This window comes from Lathyrus oleraceus, chromosome 6 (assembly GCF_024323335.1).
Source record: "Lathyrus oleraceus cultivar Zhongwan6 chromosome 6, CAAS_Psat_ZW6_1.0, whole genome shotgun sequence".
NCBI lineage: Eukaryota > Viridiplantae > Streptophyta > Magnoliopsida > Fabales > Fabaceae > Lathyrus > Lathyrus oleraceus.
Window position 1 is genome coordinate 306,510,103 of NC_066584.1, and position 12,902 is coordinate 306,523,004.

Consider the following 12,902-nt stretch of genomic DNA (forward strand, 5'->3'; position numbering starts at 1 on the left):
TAATATTATATTAGTAATATACACGTGTCTACTGACAAATACCGGTATGATAGGTATATTTGTTTTTAAAATATAATAAAAAAATGAAAAATAAATAAATTTTTTAATCAAAAAAATTTATTATTTTTAAAAAAGATAATAAATCAATGTCTATAAAAAAAATTTATATATAAAAAATTTTCAATCAACAGTAAATTTTTTTCATATATAAAAGTTATTTTTATTTTGACATTATTTATAAAAATATTTGAATCATTAATAAATTTGTTTCCGTTATTATTCAATATTTTGATCAGGAATTTTATTTTCTCCGTTTCATATAAACAATGATGATACAAGAATGTTGTTTTAAATATTCAAATTGTAAAACAAATAAAATCATCTGATAAATTAAAAGTTCATCAATATTATAGAAATGAAAAAAAAAATAGATAAAATGTTGCTCAATTTGTTGAGGTATGATCATTAAGCATATATGCACTGTCCATGACAATGTAAAGGATCTTCCTCTTTACACCATAGAACATCAAACTAATATTGTACATATAATGAATATTCATAAGTATTCTACAAGGTCTCAAGTTGAACCTTCCATTGCACAGTTAAACAAATTATAATATAGTTATCAAATATTTTGCATAGCTGGTACTTCACTTATTTTATAAATTGTGTTCATGTAAAATTACAATTTACATTAGATTATAGTTTGCACTTACACTGCTATAGGTATGCCAATATATGGTATTGCGACAGAAATGGTATGACCGTGAATAATCTATATAATAGTTACTTGAATAAGAAAAAAAAATGAACTGAAAATAAAACTAAAGCTACACTAGCATTTGGCATGTGGTTTTGCAGCAGGAAATTTGAAAAACAACTAACCATTTAGCAGGATTCGATGATCTAACAACAACATATTATCTATACCTTTTAATAGCTCTGGTACGGTCTATGAGTTGATAGGTTAGATAATTTTATGCTATCATTGAATAGAAGTTGTGACTAATGGTCCTTTTGGCCAATATCCCATAAAATCTTACTCTTGTGAGCAGGCAAAAGGAAGATTTCGTATCAAACATTGTACATTGGTTGTGTGTTAGTATTATTTTTTATATTTGTTTAAAGAAACATAAAATTAACAACAAAATATCTATGCATATATTGAAGACGGTTCTATTATACTTGTTGGCTTTGACAGGGACAAACCTAATGAAATGTCTTGGATGGACATCCAACTTGCTTTTATCAGTCAAATTCTTAAAATGAATTTCATCCAAAGTTTGTTGCACCAAAAATCAGATTTAAAAAATCGTTAGTGAATGTTGAATAACGTAGACTTCAGGAAACTTTTTTGTTTCCTTCATAATGAAAAGTTGTGCTTAAAATTATTTTGTTTTCTTCACATACTTAAAAAGAAAGATCAAAATGAAGTTATCGTAAATATGATGTTAAATCAAATGATAAAGAAAAATGTTTTAACAGACTTGTAAATTCTTCAGCAAAGAGCAGCAAACTTTTTTAATATAATTATACTTTAACACCAACAAATTTATCAGAACGATTTAGTTTGCCACATGTAAAGTACTGGTATTTATTATATTTGTAATTATTACAATAGAAATTTTGGATCTCCTGCAAAAGAGAAACGCACACAATCAAATCAAGAGAAATGTAAAGAGAATATAAAATTAGCTTAGCTCAACTTCCTTCCAGCTAATTCCAAAAGAGGCACAAGAAGAATCTTCACCATCCTTCTTATTAGCATGAAACGACCTCATGCACTTTCCATCATAATTGCATTTATCATTTTATAACACATATTTTAAAAAATAAATAATCAACTAAAATTCAAAAATAAAAATACAAGTAATAGTATGTTGAATACTCTTGAGAAATAATAAACTGTCACATAAATATACAGGAGAAAGAACTATTTACATCAATTTTTTTATAACACATTTACATCCAAGGCTATCTTATGCGGTGAAGCCTTATTATAATAAGTAAAAATATATATATTTTTCATTTTTCATATATAAGAGCCCCAATTGGAAAGAGTCCAAGGTTTAGAGCATGTGAGTATATCATATGCATAAACATCAGAAAATTTTCGACCATTATGACTTTCACTGAAAATGAATAATTTTTCATCAACTACAGCTGTGCTGCTGCATGCTACAATGAAAGAAAAACAATTGAAATAAGAATTTAGGGCAAGGCTAAGAAAGAATTTTTGCTAAGAAGCCAAGAATGACAAATTCATTTTTATCATTCAAAGCAACATGACAAAAGCCAAATGATGTTGGTATAATACTCATTACAATAGTGATAAAGTATCAACCTCCAAAATCATTACTTGGATGAACAAAACAAATATTTTTTATTGCATTTTATTTATGTTTTGAGTCATTGATGTCTTTTACAGAATCAATCTTTCTACTCATTTTCACTGGAAAAAAATTCAAAAATTAATGTAACTGCAAATTTAGATGACTATAAAATTACAAACCTAATAACCTGGAAAAAAAAGAGTATATAAATTTGATAGAGGTTTGTGGCAAAATGCTGAAAATGATCCAACCTTTGATGTTACACATATATAACATCGAATTGATTAGCAGCATTCTTGAAGAAGAAGGCGTGAAGACTGTTGTCTTCCCAAGGAAATTTTTCGGCGTGCAAGTAATAGGAAAAAGCGTTTTTTATGTCGTCGAGTCAAATTTATTAAATTGTAAAATGGTAGAGTTAGTTAAAATGGTATAATATTGGCAAAAAAACTACAATAATAATTAATTTGATTTCAGAATATTGATTTCATTTTGTAATGATAAGATTGCAACAACAATAAAATAACGATAATATTTATTATTAAAAAAAATTCATTTTGTCATTTAAAGAAAATCAAACAACGATAATATTTGGCAAAAAAAACTACAATAATTACTAATTTGATTTCAGGATATTGATTTTATTTTGGAATGATAAGATTGCAACAACAATAAAATAACGGTAATATTTTTTAGTAGTATAAATAGGTAATTTATTTTAAATAGGTAATTTATTTTATCACATTTTTCATTCACATCTAATCTAAATTTGACCAATTTATTTTATTTAATTTTAATTTTTTTGTGTATACATCTACTTTTATGTTGTCGAGGCAAATTTATTAAATTGTAAAATGATAGAGTTAGTTAGAGTATTAAATAAAGTTTAGTACGAAATTACTTATAGAAACATAAAATTAGCTGTATTATGAATTGTAATTAGGGTAATTAAGTAATTATGGTGGTTAACACGTTTTTGGTTATTTTTCGGGGAATATATTTGATTGAAATAAAATAAAATAAAATCAAAAAGGAAACTTTCTCTATTAAAACAAAAAAAATTGTAAAATAATAATTTCGTTTCGGGTTATGCCTCTGCTCTCTGTTGCTGCTCAACCCTTCTCTCTTTCTCTCCCTCACTTCGTCTTTCTCTCTCTAAAATCTCAGGGCTTGGATTCTACCCTTTTCACAACAACCGCTACTCTTTGATTCCAGGTTCGATCCACTTTCATCATCTCCTCCATTCCCCTAACCACTTCTCTTCAATACTTTTCAATCTTTTCTTTATCTTATTGAGCCATTTATTCGATTTCAATATTTCTTTGGGCTGTTTCCGGTAATTATTGCCCAGGATCTTTTTGTTTTCGGCGTTGATTTTTGTTATTGTTGTGAATTTTTTAGGTCTGTTTTTTTTGGTTGTAATTTGGCTTCATTGAGTTGGTTCTGCAATCTCGTTGTGCTTTGGTTTATCTAGTTTGTAATTCGGGTTTGTTTCAATTTGTTTTGATTTGAATATCCGTTTTTACTTTTAGGGTTTTTATTTTTATTTATGACTTGTTTTCTTGTTTGTGTTTTCTAAAATTCCCAATGGAATGATAGCTTAGAATAGTTATTTGATTTTGTTCTTTTCTTGTCAATTTTCCTTGACAATGCGTCTTTCCTTTTGTTATTTGAAATTGATAGGCCAAGCATGAATGCTTTATTTTATTATTATTTGTAGAAAGAATGATTTACTGTCTTTTTATACACATCGTTTTATACAATGTGGGGTTTAAGGGATGATGTGTAGGCTTTCTAGTTTCTACAAGTGATTACTATACTGCGGGAGTGTTACTGAAATATTTCTTGATCAGGGAATGGCTGGGGTGTTGAGTGAGGAGTCTGGAGTGGGTAAGTCTGTGGAGGAGATTTCACGTGGGCAGACTTGTACCGGGGAAGCATTGGCGGAATGGAGATCTTCTGAGCAGGTGGAGAATGGAATTGCATCTACTTCTCCGCCTTACTGGGACACTGACGAAGATGATGGTGGTAAATTTATTTTTCTTTGTTTAATTCTACTTGAGTTAGATGTTTAGTTGTGTGACAATATTTGACACCTTTTCTCTTTATTAAACTTAACTATGTTTGGATACGTGTTTGCAACCATAGATGCATGTTTAAATTGAAATTTAATGCGAAAAGACGAAACGACAAATTGTAGCTTTTGCATTGACGTGTATCTTTGGCCGTACGTTTGCTTAACGTGATGCCATACCACACATATACTTAGTGGTTTAGCGTGTCACTGATTTGCGGGGATAAAAACAGATAGATAATTAATTGTCAACTCATCTTAATGTATACATCCTGTTTTTATTACTTGGATTTATGTTATTAAACTCGGTCATTCCGACCGTTATCTCGGCATGGAAAAGAAAAACCAAGAAAGCCGCGTCAGACCGTGGCGTTCCGTCACAAATGGGTGACTCAACTGGAACAGCCACAATTATGGGATTGGATTCGGAACAACGCCACTCTTACATGGCCGCTCTGGCTGCGTCAGCCGTATATGATATTACCCAATTTTTTTTAAGGATAGCAAGGTTATTTTATTGAGCTATATCGGCATTTGCAAGAATGTTTAGCTTAAGACTTATGACTTGTATTTCTAAATATGAATACTTCATAAATTTTGATTAATTTATTTTAGTTTTTAAAATTATGTGTTCATTAGTATTAACTGTATTAGTGTCCGCGTCACTAAAATATCAGCCGTTCCGCTCCCCCCGCTCCAGTTCCATTTTTGGAGATGGCCGCGCCACGCCGCTATCCGAGATTGATAACATAGCTTGGATATATACTGTTATTTGTTTCAGTTGCCTCTGTGCAAGACTTCTAGTGAGGTTAATAGATCATCAAATTTCTCAGACTATTAGTTTATGGTGCCCAGTAAGCTTGCCAAATGAATGGATGTAATTATGTTTCAACTTTTGTATGAAGGCAAGGCATAATAATAAGATAGGTAATTCTTTTGCACTGATTTCCATAAAGGGCAATCTGGTGCTTTAAAGCTCCTGTCACAGAGGACAACTTTTATAGAGAATCTGATTCTACATATTCGAACCCACAATTTCTTAGTCACGTCACTCACTTGGCAACAACTTCAACTGTTGCATTAAAGGTTACCTTCTTCTGCCAACTTTCTTAAAAACACCTTTTCTAGGCTGGAGTGGGGGAATTCAGCAGGAACTTGTGTCTTGTTCATGGACAATTGGATTATATTCTCTTCCAAGTGTTTGCTTTTTAAATTTAGCTTAAGCTGATTCTTGATCCTTTCATGACGAGCCATGGTTGATTGTAAATTTTTTTTGATAAAAAATGTTAAAATTCTTACTTCTTTTCCTTGTAGGACCAAAACCTTCTGAGTTATATGGGAAATATACATGGAAGATAGAAAAGTTTTCCCAGATTACCAAAACGGAACTTTGCAGTAATGCATTTGAGGTTGGAGGCTACAAATGGTATGAGGGTCTAGATAAACTTATGGAAATGTGTTGCTTCACTTTGATTGACAGTCTTACTCTTTTAGAACTATTTGTACGCATGAGTGTGTTGTGGTCCTGTAGCATTAATTCTATCAAGACATCACACAGACCAAATTATGTTTTGATTTGTCAACTTAATCATTCTTTGGTTATTGGCAGGTATATTTTAATTTATCCACAAGGTTGTGATGTATGCAATCATCTCTCGCTGTTTCTGTGTGTAGCTAATCATGACAAGCTTCTTCCGGGTAAATCAATAACTTCTTTCTCAGTTTACATTAATAATTGTTAGTTTTAACTTTTACATACTAAAGCTTGTTAGTATCTGACTTATTTTTTCCTTTTCTCATTGGGATGATACAGGATGGAGTCATTTTGCACAATTTACAATAGCTGTGGTCAATAAAGACCCAAAGAAATCAAAATATTCTGGTTTGTTATCTAATAATTGGCTTAAATAACGGAGATGACGATTTTTTCTATCATCATTACTCATTGGTTGTTCTTGAGTTTTTCAGATACATTGCACCGATTTTGGAAGAAGGAGCATGACTGGGGATGGAAAAAATTTATGGAGCTGTCAAAGGTGTATGACGGATTTGTTGACACTTCTGACAATTTGATAATAAAAGCTCAAGTTCAAGTCATCAGGTATTCCGTTCTTAAATTCATGTTATTTAAGAACCCCAGAGATTGACATGCCGATCTTGTTTGCACTTTAGCTTGGAGCTTTTAATTCAGACGCGTGACATTGTATTTTTTATTGGTTGTTGATGTAGGGAGAAATTTGAAAGGCCTTTCCGTTGCCTTGATTGTTATTATAGGAGGGAACTTGTTAGGGTATATTTGACAAATGTAGAACAAATTTGTCGGCGTTTTGTGGAGGAAAGACGGAGCAAGCTTGGGAAGTTGATTGAGGATAAAGCTAGGTGGTCGAGGTACTTTGTTTAAAACTGTTTTGCTTCTGACATACTATGCATAATCTATTTTGTCACATGATGTATGCTTTAATTGTTATCTTGCACCAAAGCATCGCCAAATAAAGGATCCTTACATTTTTCTTTGACACCCCCTATTAATAATAGCACTCCAATAGCACTCCATACATCTACATGAAAAAAATATGAAAAAAACATGAAAAATCTATTTCTGGGTTGACTTATTTCCTTTACAATCAAGAAAGGTGGTAAAGATTAGACAATTTGGGAAGAAAAGTTACAGAAGTGGTTGAGTTCCTTTGTTAAATCAAATCATTGACCATGGTTTGATGTATTATAACAACAGCCTGTTTTTGCCCAGTTATGTATTATGAAATTACACCCTTTTAGAAATTAAATCTGATTTTAATTTATTACCATTTCATATTTATTGCAATCCATTGCTACTTGTGTCAGACCCATAGTTACATACTCCCTCCGTTTCAAAATGCTTGTAGTTTTAACAAATAAATTTTGTTTCAAAATAATTCTGATTCTCACTTTTCAATGTAGAAATGATTGTTACTTACTTCCAATGCATTAATAGGGCTAATTTATTAAAGGTGTATTTCTTAATTTGTGTGCAAAAACTTTAAACAATAGTCATTTTAAAGTGGAGGTAGTGATTCGCTGGAAACCAGTTAATGAAAATTCTGGAAGAATTCAGAAAATTCAATGTATCAATGAGCCTCTTAATACAGCCAACGTATTTAAACTAATTTAATGCTATTAAAGCCGAAATATTTAAACTAATTTAATGCTATTAAACCGTGAGTAACATAAACCGTGGAACTTAAATGGATTTTTATTTTTTCATCATTTATCTTTAATAATTCTTTTAATTATAATATATGGATTGTTGCATTTGAATGTACCACGAATTCAAATAACATAGCACGAATCCAAATAACAAACCAACTATGCATACCCCCATGTATCGAATTCCTTGAGAGTTGCGTACTGCATGCCCGAATTTGTACCACGAATTGAAACAAATTGCAAACTGTGACTATGGTCAGACCTTTAAGTCGTGGGCAAGATTGCTAAAATCTCAAGTGTGGAGTCAATTTGTCATACGAGTCCATGAATATAGGTATCAAGTTTGAGTTAACTCGGCTGTAAACTCGAATTTTAGTAAACTCTGAAATGAAACCTGGTTTATTGGGATGATGAACTTGTAGTGAACTCGAGTAACCAAGTTTGAGTTGACTCAGCCTTAAACTCGAATTTTTGTAAACTCTGAAATGAAACCAAGTTTATTGGGATGATGAACTTGTAGTGAACTCTGGTAAAATCACAGGAAATGTTTGAACAATTATTTTTTAATCTTTTTCTTCATCTCAGTCTTCACATTTGGCTCCTTTTCTTTTTTGTTAGTTGAAATTTGGTCATGTCAGTGTTTACTTTATAATTGAGTTGAAGTCTTGAATTATTTATGCATATATTGTATGATATAAATATATATTTCATGTATACATTATTTTAATGAGTTAAACTTGTGCATTTATTGTATGATATAAATATATCTGTCATTTATATATTATTTTAATGAGTTAAACTTGTATTACTCGATTTCGCATAAACAAACAAGTTTGCTTTAACTCTTGATTTTGACAACCTTGGTTGTGGGTGCCTGATTTTATAAGTTGATTAAACAGTAATTTTCAATATGCAGTTTCTTTGCTTTCTGGAGGGACATTGACCAAACATCTAGGCGCCGAATGTCTAGGGAGAAGACAGATGTGATTTTAAAAGTTGTAGTGAAACACTTTTTTATTGATAAAGAAGTCACTTCTACTTTGGTAATGGATTCCTTGTATAGTGGATTGAAGGCTCTTGAGGGCCAGACTAGCAAGAAAGGTTTGGTAAAATTGTTGGATTCTGAAGAAATGACAGCACCTATTGTCCGCGTGGAAAAAGACATGTTTGTACTGGTGGATGATGTTTTACCGCTTCTTGAGAGGGCTGCTATAGAACCACTCCCTCCAAAAGATGAAAAGGGTCCTCAAAATCGTACAAAGGTAAGCTGTAGAGTAATGTTTATTAAAATAACTAAGGATTTATATGTTGACACCTAATAGACGGTGATATAGATCAGCATTGGCCCAATTGACATGTGATGGTATTAATGGAACCTTGGCAAGGGATTTTCAGAGGACTTAGTTTTGAATAAAGGGGTAGATCAAAGTCATGCCAATTTGTTGAAATCTGTAAAAAAGTTATACTGAAAACTTGGATACTGTATTCTGAATTGAGTATGTCTAGATTGGGGTTTTTCAATTCTTCTTAATCAGCTGGCCATCTAATTTTTCATCCCTATAAACTAATAATGGGTTCAAATATGGATTAGTTAGTTATTCTAAAATTGCATATGCTTGATAGCTTCGATAGTGTATTTTTAACTATTTGCTCACCACTAACTGAACTATTTCCTTTCAAGCATGAATTCAATTTAGGCTTTGTTGCCTTTTTTAAAACCAAATCTCGTAGATGTTATATATCTGATGTGAATTAACGGTAGTGTACATTTTTACCTATATAATTTTAAAAAGAAACGAATCTAACCTACTGATAGTTGAGGCTTATATTTGACATCTGGAATGGTATCTTTAGTAGCCCAGGTTATTATTACACGTACCAAAAGGGCTATGGTATATATGGCACCTTTTGGCTTTATAGTTTTGGAATCCTTTTGATTGCTAAGAACCTGTTTCCCGTGTTTTTACAGGATGGAAACTCTGGGGAGGATTACAATAAAGATTCAATGGAGCGTGATGAAAGGCGTCTCACAGAATTAGGGCGCAGGACTTTGGAAATATTTGTCCTTGCCCATATATTCAGGTAACTTAAACGATACTTTTGTAATTAGTTTTGTTCTGTTTCTCAACTTAATGGCATGCTTATACACTACGGAATTTTATCTGTCTGGGTATAATGGGGAAGTAGACTCCACTAATTTAATCAGTAATCTGTAAGAAATGGTTAATGCGTGGATAGCTCCTTTGCGATTTCAAGGTATTGCCATGGTTTGGCCGTTTCTTTTGGATTCCCCATGTACTTCCATGGTTTTTGGTTTCCATGTACATTTGGAATTGTGAAAGTTTATCTGTTCATATCTTGATCAGGTACATGATCTTTCATAGATAATAAGGTTCTTGTTTGCCCTAAATGACTCTATGCCCTAAAGCTTCAATATGAATCCTTGCTTACTTGCTTACAGTAGCTTGAAACCAATTGTTTCAGATAGTGTTGTAATTATAAATTTGGGTTCCCTGGTGATTTATCCTCAAGAAAATGTAGTGCATATAATTACTTTATTATGAAAAACTAAATGTATTTTTGTAAATTCTCTCCACTGACATGCAATGAGGGCCTGAGTTAGAGAGGGAATACTTGTAGAAAGTTGAGATGCACGTCCTAGTTTGTTAGTTTGTCAAGATTAGGTGTTAATCAGTGTTCAATATGGGGAACTTAAGGATCTACAAAGGATCAAACTAATCACCTCCCATGTAAAATAAAATATATGTATATGCTTACGTACTTTTTCGATGTATGACTGGAGAATTGATTTCCTCTATTGTGCCTCACATCTTCAATGGTTATGAATGAATATGCAGTAATCTTGTTACAAAGTATGTGGAATTTCATTTTTACAAGAAAGCTAATGATTTGGGATGAATGAAAAATTTAGAAGCTCTTAATAATGTATCTAGGAATTAAAGAAGGCATATTTTTTCTTCGGAGGCGTTTGTTTCACGGTATAAAAAATTAATCCCAGGAATAGTTTTCCCAGGCATAACATTCCAAGGAATAAGTTTTTATAAAAGGTGTTTGAGTAGTATCTTAAAATCCCAGGAATCTTTTATTTTTAAATTCTTTTTAATTAATAATATAGTATAATTATAGATAAAAAGTAATTATAAAAATGAAATAGTGTGTAGTAGTGGGGATAACCAACTATTTCTACATAAATTTTGATAGTAACCGCCGGGAATATAAGATTCCCACCCTTATGAGAGGGGATTAGAAATCCAGTAAACATGGGAATTTTTTTTTCCGGGGCATAGTTTTTTCCTGGGAACAATTTTGTATTCCTTTCTAACAAACATAGGTATTTTTATTTCCAATCTCAAATTCCCCGGAATATATTTTGTATCCATGAAACACACACACCCTTCCACTACGACCGCACCAACTTATTTCTATTTGTTCTTTTTACATATATGTATTGAATACAATTAGTTAGAAATCCTAAATTCTTAATGTCATGGGTGCAGCAACAAATATGAGGTTGCTTATCAGGAAGCTGTTGCTCTAAAGAGATAAGAAGAACTCATTCGTGAAGAAGAGGCATCATGGCAAGTTGAAATGATCAGAAAACAAAACGTGGAGTCAATGAGAGAGAAAAGAAGTCAAAGAAAAAACATGTTACAAATTGAAATTGCATTGTTAAGGAATCTTTACATATCTAAATATTGATTTCACATATGCTAATTTATTATGTTGTTTTCTTAACAATTTTTTTGACTATTTGTCGCAGACTGAAATTCAATTGTCTGACATTGTTAATATTATGATTTTAGAAGTCAATGTAGGCAAGATTAAATGATTCTCATAAGTTCCAGTGCTGAATATTATTAGAGGAAAAAGTGTTGTAGGTGACAATAATATTAGATTTGTTGAGATCCTACACCTATTAGAGTTGTGGCTCAATTATCCTTAGAAGGCTTGAACATTTTCACCTATTAAACTAACTTTTGGAGTTGCCTTAGAACTAAGTCTAATTTCAAAGTTGTATCGGAGCCTATCTCAGTTTAATTATTGGGTCAGGTGTATTTGTCCGCGCTTCAGATATCCAGTCTTGACGCGAGTTGTGTAAAGATCCCTGTTTCTGTGCCACCAAATTTGTCCATGCTTTAGATGTCCAATTTTGGGCTTACGGTGTGTTAAAATCTATATATTATTGGACCAACCACGATATGTTTAGACGCCATGTCGACTTGAGATATGGTCAAGTTGTCTTGGAAAATCCTCACCTCTTGAGCAGACGATATGTTTAGACGCCATGTCGACTTGAGATATGGTCAACTTGTCTTGGAAAATCCTCACCTCTTGAGCAGGCTTTGCCCAGATTCTTTAAGACCCCAAACAAATAATTGAGTAGATAGGCTTGGTAAATGTAGCCAATGTATAACTCTTTTTTGACATGGTATTGATGTAGTCAGCCAGCTAATTTCTGATGTGGTAGCTATCATGGCTGGGAAGTTTGTGTATTAAACCTTGTTGTGAAAAGGATTAGTGATAGAAATAGACTAAGGAAACCTCTAGGCCATATCATTACGAATTTTTAATGGATTTAGTTCATGGCTAAACATTATGGTGTAACCTAATCTATGTGACGGAATCCACCCAGCGGGAAAAGACTTTGGTTATTGGTGTTTCTGTAGTGAATACCATGTTTGAATTTGCTTATATTCTTGGGAACTTTTTGGTTAAAAGCTTTCTCATGAGAATTTTGATTGTTATCCTTTTTGAATGCCAAAAGTTAATAGAAGCACACATCAAGTGAGGTCTTGTTTGTTTAAGATTTATGATTTGCCAATATTTATGTTTGAGTTGCTTGTTTAGGATCTGTTGCATCTTTACCTTCCTTGCCTGCTTATAAATTGCATTTTGATATACTACGTAGAAAAAATGCAGCACCGTGGGAAAGTAGTTAAGGTAGGATATTAAAGTGGAACATCGAAACTTGGTTCTAGAACCCCAAAGGAAGTTTTAGATCTGAAGTTTTGTTGACTTATACTGATTACAATATCTCCCTAGGATTTTAAGGTGTTAGCTTTATAATGATTACGCAACTTAGCTTCATAGAGTATACACCTTACAATATCTCCCCAAAGCAACAGTATGAGTGAGATTAAGAACACGTACTGCCGTGTAAAGTGCCTCGCCCTAATAATGATTACGCAACTTAGCTGCATAGAGTATACACCTTACTCTCTCAATTAGTGTTTGATTAATAATCTACGTTAAACCATTCAATTGAGGAGTTTTATGAGGATTCTTTTCAT

General features: G+C 32.1%; 1 protein-coding gene across 1 annotated transcript; it reads left to right on the top strand.

Moving 5' to 3' along the window:
* Positions 1-3,376: 3,376 nt before the first annotated feature.
* On the top strand, positions 3,377-11,440 carry LOC127096567 (TNF receptor-associated factor homolog 1b). The gene is made up of 10 exons (XM_051035116.1): positions 3,377-3,545; positions 4,184-4,358; positions 5,719-5,830; positions 6,014-6,102; positions 6,218-6,286; positions 6,373-6,505; positions 6,634-6,792; positions 8,507-8,852; positions 9,560-9,672; positions 11,109-11,440. Exons 2-10 carry the CDS (start codon positions 4,187-4,189, stop codon positions 11,155-11,157), a joined length of 1,242 nt encoding a protein of 413 aa, XP_050891073.1. The 5' UTR covers positions 3,377-3,545; positions 4,184-4,186; the 3' UTR covers positions 11,158-11,440.
* Positions 11,441-12,902: the final 1,462 nt, after the last annotated feature.

What these genes read in the sequence shown, in the direction of transcription:
- LOC127096567 (XM_051035116.1), top strand. Translation starts at nt 4,187, where the DNA reads ATGGCTGGGGTGTTGAGTGAGGAGTCTGGAGTGGGTAAGTCTGTGGAG. An exon ending in GAGGTTGGAGGCTACAAATG is followed by an intron (nt 5,831 to 6,013) that starts GTATGAGGGTCT and finishes GGTTATTGGCAG; the next exon opens with GTATATTTTAATTTATCCAC. An exon ending in AAAGAAATCAAAATATTCTG is followed by an intron (nt 6,287 to 6,372) that starts GTTTGTTATCTA and finishes TGAGTTTTTCAG; the next exon opens with ATACATTGCACCGATTTTGG.